The sequence below is a fragment of the Acinonyx jubatus genome, chromosome A2 (assembly GCF_027475565.1).
Source record: "Acinonyx jubatus isolate Ajub_Pintada_27869175 chromosome A2, VMU_Ajub_asm_v1.0, whole genome shotgun sequence".
Classification (NCBI taxonomy): domain Eukaryota; kingdom Metazoa; phylum Chordata; class Mammalia; order Carnivora; family Felidae; genus Acinonyx; species Acinonyx jubatus.
In genome coordinates, this window is record NC_069383.1 from 159550109 (window position 1) to 159571825 (window position 21717).

The 21717-nt window shown below is 58.8% G+C and overlaps 1 protein-coding gene across 5 annotated transcripts; it reads left to right on the plus strand.

Annotated features, from left to right (window-relative positions):
- The first annotated feature begins 4 nt into the window (after window positions 1–4).
- PNPLA6 (patatin like phospholipase domain containing 6) lies at window positions 5–21505 on the plus strand. 5 transcript variants are annotated; one of them, XM_027050120.2, is made up of 35 exons: window positions 5–125; window positions 1218–1286; window positions 1369–1437; window positions 1776–1863; window positions 2035–2117; window positions 2289–2386; window positions 4363–4503; window positions 4595–4754; window positions 5106–5186; window positions 5400–5528; window positions 5900–5980; window positions 6071–6233; window positions 6427–6510; window positions 6785–6894; window positions 7020–7187; window positions 7281–7358; window positions 11188–11393; window positions 11631–11762; window positions 11842–11965; window positions 12327–12440; window positions 12668–12743; window positions 14694–14837; window positions 15052–15115; window positions 15385–15553; window positions 15723–15905; window positions 16106–16224; window positions 16418–16574; window positions 16886–17002; window positions 17090–17159; window positions 17599–17715; window positions 19265–19566; window positions 20463–20579; window positions 20790–20886; window positions 20972–21081; window positions 21212–21505. In XM_027050120.2, exons 2-35 carry the CDS (start codon window positions 1284–1286, stop codon window positions 21284–21286), a joined length of 4029 nt encoding a protein of 1342 aa, XP_026905921.1. In that variant the 5' UTR covers window positions 5–125; window positions 1218–1283; the 3' UTR covers window positions 21287–21505. The 5 variants fall into 5 exon arrangements, with proteins under 5 accessions (XP_026905921.1, XP_026905923.1, XP_026905919.1 ...); XM_027050122.2 differs by having other exon boundaries at window positions 14697–14837; XM_027050118.2 differs by lacking the exons at window positions 5–125; window positions 1218–1286; window positions 1369–1437; window positions 17599–17715 and adding an exon at window positions 17396–17512 and having other exon boundaries at window positions 1491–1863.
- Window positions 21506–21717: the final 212 nt, after the last annotated feature.

Below are 21717 nucleotides of genomic sequence, written 5' to 3' on the forward strand. Positions count from 1 at the left end.
GGCCCTTGGTGGGGGCGGGGCTGCGGGGCGCCCTGTGGTGACTGATTTAAAGGGGCCGTGCCTGCGGCGCCGGGCGGAAAGCTACCGGTGTTGGCGCAGAGTGGAGCCTGGCTGCGGCCCCCTGGGTGAGTCCGGGTTTTCGTCGCCCCCGCAGACGCGTCCCTTCCGGGATCGTTAGCGAGACCTTGGTTTTCCTAAGATCTGTCCTCCGATTTCTGGTAGTCCCAGGCTCTCTTATGTTCCCATCCCCCTCCTCCCCCAGTTCCCGGCAGGTGTTTCCACGCGGGTAGCTGGGTGTGCGCTAGGGTGAAAGGGCCCTAGTTCTCCGTAAATTTTCCATGTAGTCTCTAAAGGGCCCAGTGACTCCCCCAAGTTTCCGTTAGTACTCCAGCCGTGCCAGAAACATTGTCATTCCCTCAGAAAAGCCCCAGTAATATTCCAGCGTTCATCCCGAGGCCGGTTCTCTAGCTCAAACGACCGCTGGGACGTGCCCATCCAGCTCCCAGTTTCCCCAGTAACAGTCCTGTATTCCTGGGAATCTAGGCAACTTTACAGTGACCCCCGGTAATTCCAGCATCCCTGGTTTCGTCTCAGTAATGGCGCCAGCATCGTTCCCAAAGTTCCAGTGATGCTCCACACTGTCAGAGACCCCATAACTTTATTAATGCGTGACAGTAAAGCTCCAACATCAGCCAGGAACACCTTGTGACCCCGCCCCACTCCGAGCATCTCGGGATCCTTCCGAGACCTCGACATCACCCCAGGACCCCTTGTGTGGTAGTTTGCCGGCAGCACTCCCAGCGCCCCGGCCTGTGGGTTTCCGGAGGGGCAGGTTTAGGTCAGAAGCCAGTCGTCTCCTCGACCCCCATGGCTTGAAGACCCCAGTTTCCCTGGGAAGGTCCATCCAGCCTTCGCAGGGGGGTGCGGCCTAGCGTCTGCTGGGTCAGAATTGATCAATCCCGCAGGGAAGAAGCCAGGAAGGGGCCACTTGCGGGAGGAAGTCGGTCCTCTTGGGCGCCCGTGCAGTGGCTGCTGACTGGGTGTCTGGCAGGCTGCCCTTTAGCCCCAGGGTGGGGCTCTACCGCTGGGGCGTCTGCCGGCCCAGCGTATGGGTGACGGGAGCCAGGCGGGGAACCAGGGACCCCCCCCCCCCACACACACACACACTCCCTAGCCCGGGACTCGAGGTCCACCTGCACCACTTCTCTGCTCTTCAGTGCCCCTCCAGCTGTCCTCTGGCCAGCAACGCCATCCAGGTGGCCTGTACGAAAGGGGCAAGGCTCATGGTAAGGAGCAGGGCTTGCGGCAGGGGAGAGGGGGGCCCAGAGCGACGACTTGCACCGGTTCCTTCTACTTCGTATTCCCTAGGACTCAGGGCTACCAGACCTGCCTCCCAGTCTGAAGCAACTGATGGAGGCTCCGCTGCAAACCGGAATGGTAAGGGTTGGGGAGGTGTGGCGCTGCGAGAACTACAATTCCCGAAATGCTCAGCGCCCATCGCGGTCCCGTGAGACCTTGGTTACGCCTGTTCTGGCGGAACTACGTTTCCCGGCGTGCACCGCGGGCCGCGGAGCCGCCGGAAAAGAGTTGCGCCCCCGGGGAGGGAGCAGCGCCGGCCCATTCTGCAGATGGGGGCATCGAGTCACGGGCCGTCTGTGACCTCCTCGGGGGCCGGGGACTTGGCGGAGTGGGATGGGGACGGGGGCGTCCCGGCCTCCGTGGAGGGCTCGGCAGGCCGGATATGCGATGCGCAGCCAGTGCCCTTCATCCCGCAGGTGCTGGGCGTGATGATTGGGGCTGGAGTCGCGGTGCTGGTCACTGCCGTATTCATCCTCCTGCTGGTGCGGAGACTGCGAGTGCAGAGTGAGGACCCCGAGGGCCCCTCCGGGGAGGCTGCGGCGTAGGGAGCTGAAATGTCCGGGGTCCTGAGGCAGTAGAGATGGGACTTACGGGAGTCTCCAGGCAGGGTCCTCATTTCTGGTCGCGTGGAGTCTGCGCGGAGCTCAGAGTGCTTCTCTCCCCACTTATCCCCAGAGACTCCAGCCCCGGATGGTCCCAGGTACCGATTCCGGAAGAGGGACAAAGTGCTTTTCTATGGTCGGAAGATTATGCGGAAGGTGAGTCTAGGACCTCCTGGGGTCCTTGCCGACCACACAGAGGTTCTACCCTTTCCCTCTTGCACCTCTTAGTAAGCCCGCCCTCCTTGAGTAAGCGTCTCTGGATCTGGTCCCTTCTCCCCTTAGGTCTGAACTGGCAGTTCACCCATCCCCCATCCTTAATTCTCCTAGGTATCACAATCCACTTCCTCCCTGGTGGATGCTTCCGTCTCCACCACTTCCCGGCCACGCATGAAGAAGAAACTTAAGATGCTCAACATTGCCAAGAAGTAAGGCTGTACTGGGTGTACCTGGCGCTGGGGGACCATCTCAGGGACCTTTTGAGTAATCAGCCCACAGCAAAGGGCCTATCTAAGGGTTCTTTGAACCCCACGGACTCAGAGGGGCTATCTCAGAGCTCTCCCACACCAGACAGGCTGTCTGTGGTGTCTGTGTGCCCCGAGGGCTCTCTCAGCTATGTTCCCCTACCACAGGGGTGTCCGTGAGCCCGTTACCTCCAGCCCATATCTCAGACACTTTATAATACACGTAGGGGTCTGCCTCCTGGTTTGCCGTGTGGGCTAGTTCATGGGTCTCCCCACCCAAGAAGTGATTCATTGGGGTTCACTCAGGTTTTTCTGTGACCTGCTGGAGGGGCTGTCTCTAGCTTTTGCGTTCTGGGGGTATCTCTGCAATTTCTCTCCGTCAAAAAGCATCTTTCTATGTTGCCTGCCTTAGAGTTCTTCCCACACTAAGGAGGCTGTCTTAAGCATTTCTGTACCGCCAGGAGTTATTTCAAGAATCTTCTTGCTTTAAGAAGCATAGGAGGGCATGTCAGGGGCCCATGTTGTCAGCAAAGGGCTATCTCAGAGTCTGTGAGAAAGGCCCTCCCAGGGATCTTTCTAAGTTGGAAGCTGGCTCTGAGGTCGGTCTCCTGACATCATGGAATATACCTGAAGGTCTGTTTTGAGGGCGTCATCCCAGGGCTGTTCATGATCAACAGTTGTGTTATCACACAGGTTTTTAGGGCTTGAGAAGCAGTGGGTAGCTTTAGATTCTCTGTGGTCAGTTGAGGGTTTATATCTCGTGTGTGTTTATGTCGCGGGGGTGGTCTCAGTGTGTGCATACCCTTAAGGAGCTACACTGATGTCATGACCTTCAGAGGGCTATCTCAGCTCTCTGTGAACTGGGTACAGGCTAGCCCAAGATCTCTCTGATCAGAAAAGGAGCCATGTCTGGATTTCTCTGTATCATGGAGTTTAATTCAGGGGTCTGGTCATACTAAAGGGTCTATGTCAGAAGTCTTGTGACCAGGGGAGGGATCATCTCAGTAGTAACTGTGCCTTGCCAGGAAGGGTTCTCCCAGGTCTATGGTTAGCAGAGGAGCTATATCTGTACTCTCCACACATGATGAGAGCTATTTCAGGAGTCGTGACCATCAAAGGCGTCATCTCAGGGTTCTTGATATCTGGGCATAAGGGCTAGCTCAGGGATCTTTGCAAAGATCAAAACAGTTGTACCGGGGGGTGACTGGGTGGCTCAGTCGGTGAAGCGTCCGCCTTCGGCTCAGGTCATGATCTCGCGGTCCGTGGGTTCGAGCCCCGCGTCGGGCTCTGTGCTGACCGCTCAGAGCCCGGAGCCTGTTTCGGATTCTGTGTCTCCCTCTCTCTCTGACCCTCCCCCGTTCATGCTCTGTCTCTCTCTGTCTCAAAAATAAATAAACGTTAAAAAAAAAATTAAAAAAAGAACAAAACAGTTGTACCAGGGGTCTCCTCATATGATGGAAGCCACCCCAGAGATCTATTTGCATTAGAGAGATTTTGTCAGGGTCTAGTCTGTGCTGAGAAAGGTGGTCTCAGGGTCCCATGGTGAACAGAGATGCTATTTTTGGGGGCAGCCCGTATCTTATGTCAGGGATCTGCCTAACTACAGGTTCCATCTCAGAAGCTTACAATTAGTGAAGGAGTAATCAGCAAATTCATTTTGTGAGGGATCAGATCAGTAAACATTTTAGGCCTTATAGGTCATTCTATCGTTACAATTACTCAACTTAGCTGTTGAGCGGAAGTAGCCGCAGGTAATATGTAAACGAACGTAAATGAACGTGAATTGCGTGTGTGCCAATAAAACTTTATTTACACAAGTGGGTAGGAGGCCAGAGTTTGCTGATCCCTGTCTTTTGTGATTTGGGGAAAGGCTGTGTGGAGTCTCAGGTCTGCCCGAGCCCTCTCCCTACCCGCCCCCTGCACCCTTCTCTTCCCATCAGGATCCTGCGCATCCAAAAAGAGGCCCCGACACTGCAACGGAAGGAGCCCCCGCCCGCAGTGCTTGAAGCTGACTTGACGGAGGGTGACCTGGCTAACTCCCACCTGCCCTCCGAGGTGCTCTACATGCTCAAGAATGTCCGGTCAGTGTTGGGGTGCAGGCGGGGGGCTGCAGAGCTGGGGGCTCACCTGACCTCCTGCATTCCTCCTCCTCCTCCCTCCCCCATCCAACAGGGTGCTGGGCCACTTCGAGAAGCCGCTCTTCCTGGAGCTCTGCCGACACATGGTCTTCCAGCGGCTCAGCCAGGGTGATTACGTCTTCCGGCCAGGCCAGCCGGATGCCAGTATCTATGTGGTGCAGGATGGGCTGCTGGAGCTCTGTCTGCCAGGGCCTGTGAGTGGACCACCCAAGGGGGCACCAGAGGGAGATGGGCAGGGGGAATGGGCACTGGTTATCGGGATGGGCATTGCTGTCAGTCAGCAGGGTAGTAGTCTTCTGAGATGTGCGGGCAGGAGTTGGGAATGAATGCCCAAAGCTGTTGGGGTGGTCTACATCATCAGCAGTCACAGTTAGTGATGCCTAGGAAATGGATGCTGGTCAAAGATTTGGTGGGTGCCGGGATCGGGATGTCAGTGATCACTGGGTGGTGAGGTCGAGAGCCAGTGGTGTGGTCAGGAGGTGGAATGCCTGTTGGCAGGGTGGGGACAATGTGGTCAGCCCCCCACTCCCCTCTCGGTGTCTCAGGACGGGAAGGAGTGTGTGGTGAAGGAAGTGGTCCCTGGGGACAGTGTCAACAGCCTCCTGAGCATCCTGGATGTCATCACTGTGAGTGGTCGATCTTGGGGGGCGAGGAGGCTGGCTGTGAGGACAAAGTCGGAGGGCTGGTTTGGAGAGGGTCATCTCAGGGACGCCAATCTCCGATAGTTCCCGCGGGTGCCGCCAGTGTTCTCAAGGCACTGGCGTTGGGAAGGACTGGGGGAGTGGGAAGGGGGCTCATAGCCCCTGATCTTGAGTCTCCTCGTTCCCCCGCGCCCCCAGGGCCACCAGCACCCCCAGCGCACTGTGTCCGCCCGGGCGGCCCGAGACTCCACGGTGCTGCGGCTGCCTGTGGAGGCCTTCTCTGCCGTGTTCACCAAGTACCCCGAGAGCTTGGTGCGGGTGGTGCAGGTCAGCGGGCCCTCTGCCTCCCTCCACCTACCCAACTGCCACGGGCACCTGTGGGCTGGGACTCGGCAGCCAACAGGTGCTCAAGCTGTGCTATGGGCCCTGAGCAGGCAGAGCTCCAGGGGGGCCCTGTCCCCTCCCTCCAGCTGTCTCCACACCTGCTCCCCCCCATCTTCTGCCACCTGATTGTGGGTTTCTCCCTGGCTGGCCCTCTGCCCCGGGTCAGCCCCTCACTGCTGAGCCCACCTGAACCTTCCCTCCACTCCAGCCCCGTAATGCTTCCTCCCAGCCTTCCTGTTATCCAGCTTTTGTCCCGCAGTGTCTCACCTCCAGTTTTCTCCCCGGCCCCGCCCCCTCTGACCACGCCCCTGCAGATTATCATGGTGAGGCTGCAGCGGGTTACCTTCCTGGCGCTCCACAACTACCTGGGTCTGACCAATGAGCTCTTCAGCCACGTGAGTTGTGCCGGGAGCACAGGGAACACGGGGCTGGGGGTGGGACGCGTGCCTCCCAGGTGGTACCACCAGGGTGCTCTCTGTCCCCAGGAGATCCAGCCCCTGCGCCTCTTCCCCAGCCCTGGCCTCCCAGCCCGCACCAGCCCGGTGCGTGGCTCCAAGCGGGTGGTCAGCGCCTCCGCCACTGAGGAGCCAAGGGAGACTCCCGGCCGGCCACCTGACCCCACTGGGGCCCCGCTGCCTGGACCTGCAGGTATCCCAGAGGACCCCAGCCCTCTCCCGGGGACTCCTTAGCTGGATACCCAGGTCTGACTCCTGTCCGGTCCCCTAGGGATCCCTAGCCTCAGGGAGCCATCGGAATCGCTTTCCTAGTTCCCTGCCGCATCATCCTAGCTTCAGGCATGTTGGCTCTGAGGGGCTGGAGCCTGAACACGTGTCTCTCGCAGGGGACCCGGTGAAGCCCACCTCCCTGGAGGCCCCCTCCGCCCCGCTGCTGAGTCGCTGCATCTCCCTGCCAGTGGACATCTCAGGTTTGGGGCGCCGGAGGGGAGCGGGGGAGGCCATCAGGCTTCTGGGTTGAATGTAGGGGTCCCGGTCTTGATTTTCCCCATCTGTGAAGTGGGAATACTGGCAGCACTCGCGTGGCTTTTTGGCGGGTAATCACTGAGGTGGTTAAGAAGGATTCTGCGGCAGGGAGTGGTCACGGAGTAGTCCTGTCTGCACAGAGACAGGATTCGGCACATAAGTCAAGTGTGGTCACTCGCGTCTTTGTTGTTTTTGTAAAATGCCTCCTGCTCACGGCAGGCTTGCAGGGTGGCCCCCGCTCGGACTTTGACATGGCGTATGAGCGTGGCCGGATCTCCGTGTCCCTGCAGGAAGAGGCTTCAGGGGGGCCCCAGGCGGCTCCCGCTCGGGTGAGGCCTTGCCCTCTCCCCCACCTCGCCCCAGCGCCCTCCCGGGACCCCAGCCTGGTGCACGGTGGCGTCCTCGGGAGGAGGTCAGGTGGGAGCACGGAGGTCACAGGCCCTGTCCCATGCAGACCCCCACTCAGGAGCCCCGGGAGCAGCCAGCGGGTGCCTGTGAGCACAGCTTCTGTGAGGAGGAGTTGGCCACGGGGGGTTGCCCCTTCGGGCCCTACCAGGGACGCCAGACAAGCAGCATCTTTGAGGCAGCGAAGCGGGAGCTGGCCAAACTGATGCGGATCGAGGTGGGCGGCCGTGGGGTCCTGGGGCACGTGAGGTGGAGGGTCGGGGTGGGGGGGGGGCCGGACAGGCCCATCTCAACCCTGCTTTCCCTCCAGGACCCCTCCCTCCTCAACAGCCGGGTCCTGCTCCATCATGCCAAAGCTGGCACCGTCATCGCCCGCCAGGGGGACCAGGTGAGGCTAACTCCTGGTCTCTAATGCAGCTCTGACCCCAGACCTCTTTCGGACCCTTGATCCTTGCCCTTTGACCCTGTATGAAGATCCCCGAGTATGTGATTTCCGCCGCTGATCTTAGGTGCTATGACCCTGATCCCTATGTCCTCTGGACCTATCGAACTTTCTTCTCCAACCCTTGAACCTTTTATCATAGGTCCCCTGACCCCTAGATCTCTCTTACCTGCCCCGGCCTCTCCTGTGACTTATATTTTCTGACCTTTCCGTTCCTCAGTATGCACTCACATCCTGTGTGCCTCTCGTCCTGGGCCCCTGCTGGGGTGGGTATGCGATAAGTGTGTGTGGATCAGAATCTGGACCCAGAGGCTGTGAACCAGCCCCTAGAGCTGGATTTCAGTGCTTCCTGGTAGCACCCAGCAAGTGTAGGAAAGCGTATCGCAGGAGTCCCTCTGGTGTGCACGTGGGGAAACTGAGGCCTAGTCATGATTTCACAGTCCAGAAGCCAGGAGGAGGAGGAGGAGCAGGAGGGTTCTGGACTGAGGGGGCCAGAGTTGCAATCAGACTCTGCCCTGACTCCCTCTGTGACTTTGGGCATGTCATCAGAAAAGTTCTCCGCTTCCTCATCCACAGGATGGGGTGATAATGGTAATTACCTGCTAGAATTGTCATGAGGGATAAAGAATAGTTCTGAACCTGAGGTGTTCAAGGGTGACAGGCCCAGGGGAGGGGGTGGAGCAGCTCATGGGGAGATTGGGGGTGGGTGGGGGTGTGACAGGACTCAGGCACTGAGACTGCAACCCCACTTCAGGGGAGGGCCAGGGGGGCCCCAGGCTTGGGGAGGGGGGTGTGGATTTGGGGGTGGCCCACCTGCTACCGGCTGAGATACTGTTCTATCACTTGACCTGTTGGTTGAGCAGATGCCTCGAGCTGCTCATTGCAAGGCTGGACTCCTTTCTACAGAGGAAATTGGGTGCGGCTTTCGCAATCTGGGGCTGAGGAAGTGTGGTCACACTGCAGCTCTTGTGGGGGGCCCCTGGGCACTGCTTATCTGCGAGACGAGGGAGCTCAACCCAGTCCCAGCTGGCCTGCTAATGGACCAGACTGGTCTACAACCATGCGAGGCTCCTGGTGGGGGGGGCTCTTCAGAACTTTGTCAGGGATGTTAATCTGCTGTGTCTCTCTCCCTCCAGAAATTCATACCACTGGTTTGCAAATGGGGGCATTTTTACCCCCCAGGGGACATTTGCCAGTGTTGCGACATTTTTTATTGACTTGGGAGGGTGCTACTGGCATCTAGTGGGTGAAGGCCAGACATGCAAGAATGCACAGGACAGTCCCCCCCCCCACCCCCCAGCAGATTTATCCAGTCCCGAGGTTATGAAACTCTGCTTTACACAGGTATTGCCCAAAGTGTGCTTCTTGGAACACCTGTATTACTTACAAACAAGGGATCTGTGCTCAAACAGGTTTCTGGAATGTTGGCTATTTAATCCCTTTGTGGAAGCTCTATTAGCATATTCAAGGCTCTGAGAAGTCCTGCAGTGAAGAGACTTGCTTCCCAATCTGATGACAAAATGGCAGATTAATTTAGCAACCCCCATTATATCCCAAACCGAATCTGGAAATTCTCTTAGAGGGTTCCAGCAGGTGTGTGTGTGTCCTGGGACTGCAGAGGCAGGAGATACCAGTAAGGCCCCTGCCCTTGGGAAAACCCACAGTTCTGACAGACCTTGCGTTCAAAAGAATTACACCAGTTCTTGTAAAATCGTGTGCTTAGTGCATACACATAAAAGATGTTTTTGCCTTTACAAAATCTGGCTTAGGCAGGGTAGCACCTCTGAGGAAGCAACCTCCAGCTAAGGAGGAAGGAGGGGGAGGAATTAATTATGGGCAAGGGGCAGAAAAGAGCTTTCTAGGCAGAGGGAAAGCTTGTGCAAATGTCCTGTGGTAGAAATAGGATATTTGACCTCTAGGAGACAAAAGGAGGTCAACAGAGATGCAGTGGAACAAGGGAACTGGGAGCAAAGTATATATATATTTGGGGATAGTTTTTTTGACATGTAATTCACATACTATGCAATTCATGCATTTAAAGAGAAGTCTGTGGTTTTTAGGACATTCACAGAGTTGTGCAACCATCAACACTATCAAATTTTTTAATGACTTTCTTTTTAAAATTTATTTATTTTGAGAGCACACAAGCAGGGTGGGGGCAGAGAGAGAGAGAACCCTGGGCAGGCTGTCAGCTCAGAGCCCCACACGGTGCTCAAACTCACAAACTGTGAGATCGTGACCCGAGCCGAAATCAAGAGTCGGACGCTTAACCCACTGAGCCACCCCAGGCGCCCCGTAGACTGCTTTTAACTTTTGCCAGACTGTTTTCCAAAGCGGCTGCTCTGTTTTTACCTTCCCGCCAGCAGTGGGTTACAGTTGTAGTTTCTCTGCATCCTCTCTAACACATTTTGATTCTAGTCATCCCAGTGCGTGCAGTAGCGTCTCGTGGTTGTGTTTTTTGTGTTGAGAGAGAGCGCATGCACGAACGACTGGGAGACGGGCAGAGGGAGAGAGTGTCTCAAGCAGGCTCCATGCTTAGATCAGAGCCCAATGTGGGACCTGATCCCACGACTCCAGGATCATGACCTGAGCTGGAATCAAGAATCAGACAGTCAACCAACTGAGCCACCCAGGTGCCCCTCATGGTTTTGATTTGAATTTCCCTAGTGATCGATGATTTTGATCATCTTCTCATGTGCTTATTGGCCATTTGTCTACCTTCTTTGGGGAAGTGTCTATTCTGAGACTTTGACCATTTTTTAAAATTGAGTCATTTGTCTTTTTATTATTGAGTTGTAAGAATTCTTTATGTATTCCAGATACAAGACCCTTAGGAGATATGGGATTTGCAAGTATTTTCTCCCAGTCTCTGGGTTGTCTTTTCAGTTTCTTGAATCAGTGTCCTTTGAAACTCAGAGTTTTTCATTTTAAGTCCGACTTACCAAGTTTGTGTTGTTGCTCATATCTTTGGTGTCATATCTAAGGATTCCTCACCAAATTCAGAGTCACAAAGACTGAGCCCTATATTTGCTTCTATGAGTTTTACAGTTTTACCTTTTACCTCCATGTCTTTTTTGATCCATTTCTATATGGTGTGAGGTAAGGGTCCAAATTTATTCTTCCATGGGCTAACTAGTTGCCCTGCGTAAACTCAGAGGGTTTAAGCTCAGCCATGCCGCACCCCTCCATAGCCCTTGCAGCCTCTTGCCGGCTATGTTGGAGAGAATTTATGGAGCTTGGGGCACCTGGCTGGCTCAGTCGGTTGAGCATGGGACTCTTGATCTCAGGATCATGAGTTGAACCCCGTGTTGGGCATAGAGATTACTTTAAAAAAAAAAATCTCATGGGTGCCTGGGTGGCTCAGTCAGTTAGGAGCCCGACTCTTGATTTCAGCTCAGGTCATGATCTCATGGTCTCATGGTCTGTGGGTATTGAGCTCCGTGCTGACAGCAAGGAACCTGCTTGGGATTCTCTCTCCCACTCTCTCTGCCTCTTCCCTGACTGTGCACGCTCTCGCTCTCAAAATAAGTAAACTTTTTTTCAAAAAGTCTTCAAAAAATTTATGGGCCTTAATCTGGTCTCAGATTTTGTTAATCCGTTACTAATGGCTACCGTGGGTGCCCAATGGAAATTAGATATGTTGTGCAGCTCAGAGCGCTGCAGAGCGTTTCCTCCCTCCTTTAACTTTTCCTTCCTTAACTTTTCCTCGGGGTGCACTGAGCTGAGTTGAGGGTGGGAGTGTTGCCCCTGTGCCCATCTCTGCCTCTGCCCCCAGGACGTGAGCCTGCACTTTGTGCTGTGGGGCTGCCTGCACGTGTATCAGCGCATGATCGACAAGGCGGAGGATGTGTGCCTGTTCGTGGCACAACCTGGAGAGCTGGTGGGTCAGCTGGCAGTGCTCACCGGGGAGCCCCTTATCTTCACACTGAGAGCCCAGCGAGACTGCACCTTCCTGAGGATCTCTAAGTCTGACTTCTATGAGTATGGCGGGAGGCCCCCCCAGTGTTGGGGTGGGTGTGGCACTTGGAGGGCCCGACTTGACCCCATTGTGCTGGGGCAGAGGCTCCCCCCCCACCCCCATGCCCGGCGCCTTTCCCCGGACAGCTTTGAGCCCTTCTGCTCTCACCACCAGGCCATCACGGGCCCTCTCCACTTCCCAAGGACATTCCCTTCCAGCTCCCCTCCCCCAGCTCACGCACTGCCCACTGTCCCCTGTAGGATCATGCGCGCACAGCCCAGTGTGGTGCTGAGCGCCGCGCACACGGTGGCCGCGAGGATGTCGCCCTTCGTGCGCCAGATGGACTTTGCCATCGACTGGACGGCGGTGGAGGCGGGACGCGCTTTGTACAGGTGCAGCTCAGGCCTTGCCTAGGACGCAGCCCCCACCCCGTGGCAGCCCCCACCCCGTCTCACCCGCTCCCCACCCCAGGCAGGGCGACCGCTCCGACTGCACCTACATCGTGCTCAATGGGCGGCTGCGCAGCGTCATCCAGCGCGGCAGCGGCAAGAAGGAGCTGGTGGGCGAGTACGGCCGCGGCGACCTCATTGGCGTGGTAAGCACCCCCCCCCCCCCAACAAACACGGCGTCCCAGGTAGTCTGATGGGACGGTGATGGCGGCTCCCTTCCGTGGGCGGGAGGAGGGGGCGACTTCTTGGGGTGGGGAGTCTTCATGGGTCTCCTCCCCAGACTTCTATCAGAAGAGGAGACAACCCCCCCACCCCCGGCCGACCCCTGCCGCATGGGTCTCTCTCCCCGACGTTCTAATGAGTCGTGCAGCCTGATCTTCCATCCCATATCGGGGGACCGTCGGGGTAGGGCCGGACCGCCTCCTCTCTGCACCCACGGTCGGCTTCCCCTTTCCTACCCGGGACCTCCCGGCTCAAGCAGCCCTGGTCACGCACGCGGTCCCCCAGGTGGAGGCGCTGACACGACAGCCTCGTGCCACGACGGTGCACGCGGTGCGCGACACGGAGCTGGCCAAACTCCCCGAGGGCACCCTGGGCCACATCAAACGTCGTTACCCGCAGGTGCTGCTGGGTGCTGTGCGGGCTGGCCTCCTTAATGGAGGGGAGGGCCCGAGGGGGCAGGGCCTAATGGGGGGGCGGATAGAGCCCTAGGGAGGAGGTGGAAACCCTCCCAGTAAGAGCAGGGCTCTTTGGGGTCGGGCCCAGGTAAGGGGTACGCAGGCAACCGAGTAGGAGGAGGGAAAAGTTGCCCCTCTCGTCTCACTGGAACGCCGCTTTCCCACGCCCAGGTCGTAACCCGCCTCATCCACCTGCTAAGCCAGAAAATTTTGGGGAATTTGCAGCAGCTGCAAGGACCCTTCCCGGGTGAGAGCCGGCAGCCCCGGGAATGCTGGGGGATGTAGTCGTAAGCCTAGAACACGCCGGGAGAGGGAGCCCTAAGCCCTGGGCATGCTGGGAGATGGAGTCGGGCGTAGAAACCACGCTCCGGGTGGGGCTTGAAGCGGGGAGCGGGGGAATCTGATGGATTTCCGGTGCCTGCTGTGGGGGCGGGGAGGGGGATGGAGTTCGGGTTCCTGGGCAGGCTGGAAACGGAGACCTAGACCCCCGGCCATGCTTTTAATGGAATCTAAAGTGTCGGCAGTGCTGAAGGGCAGAGTCTTTAGTGGCAAGCTGGGTTGTGGGTGTCCGGGCCTACGGGGCGGGCTAGGGACCGCATCTTGAGCCCACTGTAGAGGGAGTCCTTAAAGGAGTATGCTGGGAAATGAAGTCCGTCGGGGTGGGGGGTGGGGTCAAGGGTCTTGTTGGGGAGTGGCTTCTGAAGTGACGGGCAAGCTGGAAGGTGTGGTTCTCTGTTCCAGCGTTTGCTGGGAGGTGTGGTTCCTTGAGTTAGGGTCCTTCGGGGAATGGAGTCGGGTAACAGGCATGTGGGAGTATGGGGCTGAGATTCTCTGTGAGGGCAAGCCGACCCTGGATCAGCCCAGCAACCTCTACGCCTGCCCTTCTTTATCCCCAGGGTCTTCTTAGGCCCCTTCGGCCTTGATGCCTGGATGGGGGATGGGCAGTGGTGACCCTTGGCTAAGAACCGCCCCCACGCCCAGGGTCTTTCCTGACATTTTTTCCCCTGTCTTGGCCCATGTATACAAATGCCCATTCACTTCCATCAGGCCATCCGTCCACCCTTGTCACAATTCTGGGGCAATCGCAGGGGCAGAAACGTCAAGATTTCAGACCCCTGAGAGTCTCTCTGTTGATGAAATACAGAAAAGTTTTCCAGGGAGCACCTAACGTCCTAGGCACTGTGCTGGGCACGGGAGTGGGGAGAGTGCATAGGCAGACAAAGCTTCTTAAAGGGCTTACAGCTCAACAAGCGAGGTATTTTAATGTTTATTTAATTAATTAATTAGTTAATTAATTTAGAGAGAGACAGAGTTTGAGCAGGGTAGGGACAGAAAGAGAGAGAGACAGAGTCCAAGGCAGGCTCCAGGCTCTGAGCTGTCAGCACAGAGCCCGATGCAGGGCTCAAACTCACCAACCGGGAGATGATGACCTGAGCCACAGCTGAGGCTTAACTGACTGAGCCACCCAGGCGCCCCACAAGCGAGGTATTTGAAAAACACAAAGAAAAGGCCTGATGTCACAAGCTGATACATACAGTGAAGAAAACAAAACGTCTTGATGGAATGTGACTAGCGGAGGGAGGGCGGCCTTTCTGAGGACTATGAGCTGAGACTTGACAAATAAGATAGGGCCTGGAGGGGAACTAGGAAGACCCACACAGGATTTGGGGGCTTTGGACCGCTTCACGGATGAAAGGGAGCGAGTGGGAGAAATGGAGGCCGGGGCCTGGAGCCTGGGAGGGGCATTTAAGCTTATTCAGACTGGGGAAGCATCTGGAGGGGAGGAGGCAGAGGTCCAGGCAAGAGAGAGGGGTTCGTGGCTTGGTGTAGGAGGTTAGTGGAGAAACTGAGAAGCAAGTGGATGTTTCTGCCTAGTTTTGCGTTTAAGTCCCTTCAGTGGACAGAGGCACCAAGGCCAGAATGGGGTGGGGGCACGGATCCGTCCATGCAGACACATAATGTAGAGTTATGTGATGGATCCTGTTGAGGAGATTAGGCCCCAAATCGAAGTTCACACGGGTAGGTCTTATCAAGATGGGGGACGGGGTGAGGCTGAGGGACCAGCACCGAAGCCGTTACCTTTGCTGTGGCTTCACCAGGCCTCAGCTAGGGGATGAGGGCCCGGGATTTCTGAGGAGGAGGAGACAGGTCTACCCTCCGGACACGATTGCACAACAAATCTTTACTCGGGACTCAGCAGGCTCGGGACTCGGCGTCCCCCCTCACTCGGAACTTACCAACCCAGCCAGCAACTTGGCAACCGTGGCGGTCCTGCCAGTGTGCGCCGAGGTGCCCATGGTGGCCTTCACCCTGGAGCTGCAGCATGCTCTGCAAGCGATTGGTCAGTCGGGGAAAGGGGCGTGGCTAGAGGCCATGGGGCGGGGCGGGGCGCACGTGGGCGGAGCATTGGCCAGTGAGGGTGGGGTGGACCCGGGAGTGGGGGGGGGGTATTCTCTTATAGGAGAGCCTCCCTGCCCCCCACCCACCCACTCCCCGCAACCCTGCACCCCTCTCTCTTGGCCTGGATTCCTAACTTCATCCTCACCCGTCCCCAGGTCCAACGCTTCTCCTCAACAGTGACATCATCCGGGCCCGCCTAGGGGCTTCTGCCCTGGATAGGTATGTGTTTGGGGTTTGAGGACGTGGGGATGGACTTGAAGCCCAGAATTCTTTCAATTCTGGTTGAGTTCTGGGCTGTGAACCAAGGAGCATGCGCCCCATCCTCTGGTCAATGGGAGCCCGTGGATTGAATCGCCCCTGGAGGGCACGGATGCAGGGGTCTAAGATCCCCTCCAACCCTCCAACCCGGAATGGAGCTGTATGGTTTCCGGGAGGTGTGGGACCCCTGACCAGCCCCCAGGATGGCTCACCCCCAACCCCTGTCCCAGCATCCAAGAGTTCCGGCTGTCAGGGTGGCTGGCCCAGCAGGAGGATGCCCACCGGATAGTGCTGTACCAGACTGACGCGTCACTGACACCCTGGACTGTGCGCTGCCTACGCCAGGCCGACTGCATCCTCATCGTGGGCCTGGGTGACCAGGAGCCCACTCTTGGCCAGGTCCGGAGACCGCACACAGTGACCCCACCCTCCCGTGCCTGTGCCGGGCCCCGCACACCCTCACCGTGGGGCTAGGAGAACGGGGACCCAAGCTCAGCCGGGGGGGGGGGGGGGGGCCGGGGAGGAAATGACCCACGATCAGTGACTTCCACCCTCCGCTACCCCACAGCTGGAGCAGATGCTGGAGAACACGGCGGTGCGCGCCCTCAAGCAGCTGGTGCTGCTGCACCGGGAGGAGGGCGCGGGCCCCACGCGCACCGTCGAGTGGCTCAACATGCGGAGCTGGTGCTCGGGGCACTTGCATCTGCGCTGTCCACGCCGCCTCTTCTCTCGCCGCAGCCCAGCCAAGTTGGTGAGGGCTGCACTTGGAGAGGGGCCCCGTGGGAGGCGGGAGGGGGCGGGGGGGGGTGGAGCACCCTAGGGGCGGGGCCTAGGGGCTGTGGGGGCGGAGTGGTGCCGCGGAGGCCCAGGTACCGCCTCCTACACCCCATCCTCATGCGTCGCCTCACTCTCCCCCGCGCCCCCCGCCCCCCCCCGCCCCCTGCATCCCAGCACGAGCTCTATGAGAAGGTTTTCTCGAGGCGCGCGGACCGGCACAGCGACTTTTCCCGCCTGGCGCGGGTGCTCACAGGCAACACCATCGCCCTGGTGCTGGGCGGGGGCGGTGCCAGGTGAGGGGTGGGGCTTGTCCTGAAGGGTGGGTTTGCGGTGCCTGGGGGGTGGGGCTTGTTTCCTGGGAGCCCTCCCATAGGGATGGGGCTGGCGCTTGCTGGTTGCCTGGGGAGATGGGAGAAGGGGAGTCCTTGGTGGGGGGGCGGGGGTGGGAGATCTCCAGGGAGTCCCTGGGTTTTCTCCCCTTTGCAGGGGCTGCTCACACATCGGCGTGCTGAAGGCATTGGAGGAGGCAGGGGTCCCCGTCGACCTGGTGGGCGGCACGTCCATCGGCTCCTTCATCGGTGCCCTGTATGCTGAGGAGCGAAGCGCCAGCCGCACTAAGCAGCGGGCCCGGGAGTGGGCCAAGGTGTGTGTTGGCGGGGGGAGGGGGGAGGAAGTAGTGGGGGGAAGGAGGGGTGGGGGACAGGCCCACCCCCACCCACCGCAGGAGGAGCACCCTGAAACCTGACCCCAAAGGGTTCCTGAGCCCTTTCTGCCTTTTTCCTGACTTAATTTGTGAACCCCACTTGGACCCCAATAGCGGATTGCTCCAGGACCTTGTGACCTCCTGGTTAGTGACCCGGCCCCCAGCTGTAGCCAATCAGGACCCTCTGTGACCCCCTTGTTAGTGACCCCGCGTGACTCCTGTTTGACCCCCGCTGGCCTCCTTGCCCCTAGAACATGACTTCGGTGGTGGAGCCGGTGCTGGATCTCACGTACCCCGTCACCTCCATGTTCACCGGGTCGGCTTTCAACCGCGGCATTCACCGCGTCTTCCAGGACAAGCAGATCGAGGTGTGCCCTCCTCCCTTGCCTGCCCTGCCCCTGCTGCTCCCTGCGGGAGCCCCCACTCCTCTGCCACCCTGGTCCCTGTCCCCACAGGACCTGTGGCTGCCGTACTTCAACGTGACCACGGACATCACCGCCTCAGCCATGCGCGTCCACAAAGATGGTGGGTGCCCCCAGCCGGCCCCACGACAACCTCTGTGGCCGTGTCGGGAGGGGGTGCAGGGAGGGCAGCTGAGCATCTGGGACATTGTTAACATGAGTGACCGTCCGCCCCGGCCTGAGGGCCGAGCACTAACCACCACCCACTAATGCCCCGGAGGCCCCAGGTATGTCTGTCCTCAGGGGTGGGGGGCTGGAAGGCTAGTCAGGCCCCTCACCCCCTCACCACCGTCCCCGCAGGCTGCGTGTGGCGTTACGTCCGGGCCAGCGCCTCCTACTGTCCCTACCTGCCCCCACTCTGCGACCCCAAGGACGGGCACCTGCTGGTGGATGGGTGCTACGTCAACAACGTGCCAGGTCAGCGAGCCCACCGGGCTGGCCGGGCCTCCGAGCGTGTCTGAGCGTGTCTGTGCGTGTCTGTGTCTGTGTGTCCCGCCGGGCAGGCTCCCTGTGGCGATACGTACGCGCCAGCATGACGCTGTCGGGCTACCTGCCCCCGCTGTGCGACCCGAAGGACGGGCACCTCCTCATGGACGGCGGCTACATCAACAACCTGCCAGGCAAGTGGCTGCCCCCTCGCTCCCACGCAGAAGCGCGTGCAGCACACGCGTGAGCAGGTGGGCCCATGTGCAGGCACACAGACAGGCGCCCAGGAGGCCACGCCCTCGCACGCCCGTCCCTCCACGCTGCCGCAGACACACACGAGCGCACACGCACAGATGGCGGGCACCCGTGCGACCGAGTGAAGCTCTCGCGCTTACCTGCTGACCTCACCCGTGCTGATGGCAGGCGGCCAGCTGTGCAGTTCGACGTCTCACATACCCCGAAGCGAGCGCATACGAACAGACGTGTGGGCTAGGTACACGCACGCTCCCAGGCCCCGCAGGCTTTGGGGGGGGGGGTCAGCAGACGACAGTGAATCCGGCCCCCCGGCCTGATTTCGCAAATGAAATCACAGCCACGCCCAGTCGTTCACGCTCCGTCTCGTGGCCGCTCCCGTGCCGCCGTGGCAGAGTCGTGCGCGGTTGTGACGGAGACCACGTGGCTGCAGAGCCAGAGTTGTTTTCTCTGTGGCCCCTTACGGGAAACGTTGGCAAACCCCCGCCATCGGTGCTCTGCACAGACGCACAGCCTAACAGCCACACGCACGTGAGCAGGTGTGCACAAATCCGTAGGTGCACAGGCGCTAGGAGACGTGTGAGGGCCGTCCAGGTGGGTGCACAGAGACGTTGACACACACACACACACACACGAGACACACACAGGTGGCAGGCGTGTGCAGGCTTGTGCAGGCGCACGGACGTGGGCACGTGTTCTGAGACACACAAACAAGCTCGTGAGGGACTCAGGCAAAGTCTGATGGAGACTCAGGTCTCTTTCCTGGCTGCAGGACCCTGTCCCCATCCCCCCAGGCCCTCCCAGACCCACTCGGGGACGCTCAGTGGGACACACGGACGTGGAAACACAGACCCACAGACACACCGGCCTCCTCACCGGGCCATCACCCGCCCTTCACCCCTCTGTCCTGTATCTCTGAACCTCCTTGTTCCTGTTCATTGTCCTCTGTCCCCGTCTCAGCCCCAGATCTCCCCCCAGATCCTCTCTCCCTCCGAATCTCTGATATCTCTGCCCAGAAAATCTCTGTTGCTGTCTCTGCATCTCTGCATGTCTCTCCCTTGTGGTTTGACGTCCACGCGTCTTCGTGTCTGTTTTCTTGCCCCTTGGTCTTCCGGTCTCTGTGACTCTATCTTTCTGCCTCTCCATTTCCTGGTGTCCTCACCACCCTGTCTCTCCTTATCACTCCCTCCACACCTCTGCCCCCCCCCCCCCCCACGTGTCTGACTTTGTGTTTCTTCCCCAGCGACGTTGTCTGTACCTCCATCTTCTCCACCCCTCTGGCCCCACTTCCCCAGACCTAAAAGCTCCACCGTCTGACCCTACGTCCTCAATGTCACGGGCATCAATGCCCATGCCCTTTGCATACCGGCTTGTTGTTTGCATGGTTTTCATGTGTGACCTTTTGCATGATGGTGTTTGTGGGACTGGGTTGAGCTTCCCTGCCCTGGGCTCTGGCGGGGAGCCACCTGCTGACCGCCCCCGGCCCCACAGCGGACATCGCCCGCAGCATGGGTGCCAAGACGGTCATCGCCATCGATGTGGGGAGCCAGGATGAGACAGACCTCAGTACCTACGGGGACAGCCTGTCTGGCTGGTGGCTGCTGTGGAAGCGGCTAAACCCCTGGACAGACAAGATCAAGGTTCCAGACATGGCTGAGATCCAGTCTCGCCTGGCCTACGTGTCCTGTGTGCGGCAGCTGGAGGTTGTTAAGTCCAGCTCCTACTGCGAGTACCTGCGCCCGCCCATCGACTGCTTCAAGACCATGGACTTCGGGAAGTTCGACCAGATCTATGTGAGCGGGTGGGAGCGGCATGGTGCCTGTATGGTGGGCTGACAGAGCTTTACTACTTAGAGCCCAGAGCAACATGAGGGGAAGGATTCTAGGGCTCCGTTCCCAGATGGGATCTGTGAGGAACAGAACGGTAATTGATTTGTGATGTCTGCAGTGCGTGTGGCAAGGGAATGTGGCTGTGCATGTGCCGTGTAAGAACTAAGATTCCCGTTATGTGCCAGCTGCACTGCCTGAAGCACTGTCTAGCGATTTCTAAAGCCATTTTCTGCATCGGTGGGAATGAGAACATTGGTCAGTTTGTAACGTTTGCCACAAGCATGGGAGAGGTGTGGAGCAGTGCATATGTCACCTGCCACTGACCTGAAAAATATGTCCTAGCCCATGCTAGCTGAAATTGACTGGGAGCTGCTGACCAGAGCCCTGAGTAAAAAAGTCTGACCCCCTTTCTGGGCTCACTAGGAAAGCGTGCCGTGATGGATTGGTGACGTCTGTCACGGGCACGGGAGATGGTGATATCTACAGACGTATTGCATTTTTGCAGACCTTGAAATAAGCTTACACAACATCATCTCAGGCCATTTGGTACTTGGCACACTGCACAGGGCTGAGTGGGAAAGAACGTAGAGAGATTGATTGGTAATGTCTGACAGGCACAGGATGAGACGATTGGTAATGTCTGACAGGGGCACAGGATGAGAAGCGTGGGGACAAGTGTGCAACCTATGGCTGGCCCTGAAATAGGTTTAGTCTCAAATGCCAGCTCCCCCAGAGCATCAGGCTGTTGAGAGGCCAAGGAAAGGTCAACAGAACAGAGCTGAGAAGAGAAGGGGAGGCAGAGAAGACCGTTAGGGGAGTGGGGTTTGCGGGCATGGCCTCAGCCTTCTTGCCTCCTGCAGGATGTGGGCTATCAGTACGGGAAGGCTGTGTTTGGGGGCTGGAGCAGGGGCGACATCATTGAGAAGATGCTCACGGACCGGCGGTCTGCTGACCTCAATGAGAGCCGCCGTGCAGATGTAAGCCCGTGACCTACCCCAGTGGGGCCACTCTTAAAACTAGATTACCCCAACCCGTCTCAGGTGACCACAGACCTCCTTGGATTTAGCTGAGACCCTCAGACCAGAGAACTCCCCCTAGGATCTTCGGGCCCCCAAAACACCACAGGCCCTGATGCTCCAGGACCCCACAGAGTCCCCGAGACCTTCACTTAAACCTGCACTCCACAGGTGCTGGCCTTCCCCAGCTCTGGCTTCACCGACTTGGCAGAGATCGTGTCCCGGATTGAGCCCCCCACGAGCTATGTTTCCGACGGCTGTGCTGATGGTGAGGGGCCCAGGTCGCAGGGTGGGGCTGGGCCTGGGATTGGTGGGCCCCTGGCCCCACACCTCACCTTGCTCCCTGATTCCAGGAGAGGAGTCGGATTGCCTGACAGAATATGAGGAAGACGCAGGGCCTGACTGCTCGCGGGACGAAGGGGGCTCTCCTGAGGGCGCCAGCCCCAGCACCGCCTCTGAGATGGTGAGAGCGAGTGGCCCAGGCCCTCCCCAAGGTGGGGTGACACGGCTGATGCATGCCGAGCGGCGTGCACCAGCATCCCAGGCTCTGTGATACGTGTTGATACGTGTGTGTGGCACTCCTGTCCCCTCAGGAGGAGGAGAAGTCAATTCTCCGGCACCGGCGCTGCCCGCCCCCAGACCCTCCCAGCTCGGCTGTGGATGCCTGAGGACCTCGAGAGGGTCCCCCTGGGGCTGGGCTGGGGGCGAGCCCTGTGGGGGTGGCTCATTCCCTCTCTGCCTGCTGCTATGCCTGCGACCCTCCTGGGTCCCCCTTGATCCCAGCGCCCAGGGCGCACACACTGGACTGCCCTGCCCCTGAGGGGAGGGACAGCACCGCACTGAGGACCCTGGATCAGTTACTCCCAATAAACCCTCCCCTCTTGGAAGTGGCCTCATGTCATCTTTGGGTGCAGGGGGCACCTCGCCCCACCTTCCATGACTGGGATGGCTGGAGCTGGGGCCGAGACAGCCTTGAGCTTGTCACAGCCCCCGCCCCTGCTGCTCCCTTGCCCAGCCTCAGGCCCAGCTTCCCCGAGGGCTCTCAGAATTCACAGGACCTCCGAATGCCACAGGCAACCCCCAGGGATCACAGGTGTTC

Bases quoted from the DNA above. Each gene is read 5' to 3' on its own strand.
- PNPLA6 (XM_027050118.2), top strand. From the start codon at position 1,629: ATGGGGGCATCGAGTCACGGGCCGTCTGTGACCTCCTCGGGGGCCGGG. The intron at 5,981-6,070 runs GTGAGTTGTGCC...CTCTGTCCCCAG, and splicing joins CCAATGAGCTCTTCAGCCAC to GAGATCCAGCCCCTGCGCCT. The intron at 15,554-15,722 runs GTCCGGAGACCG...GCTACCCCACAG, and splicing joins AGGAGCCCACTCTTGGCCAG to CTGGAGCAGATGCTGGAGAA.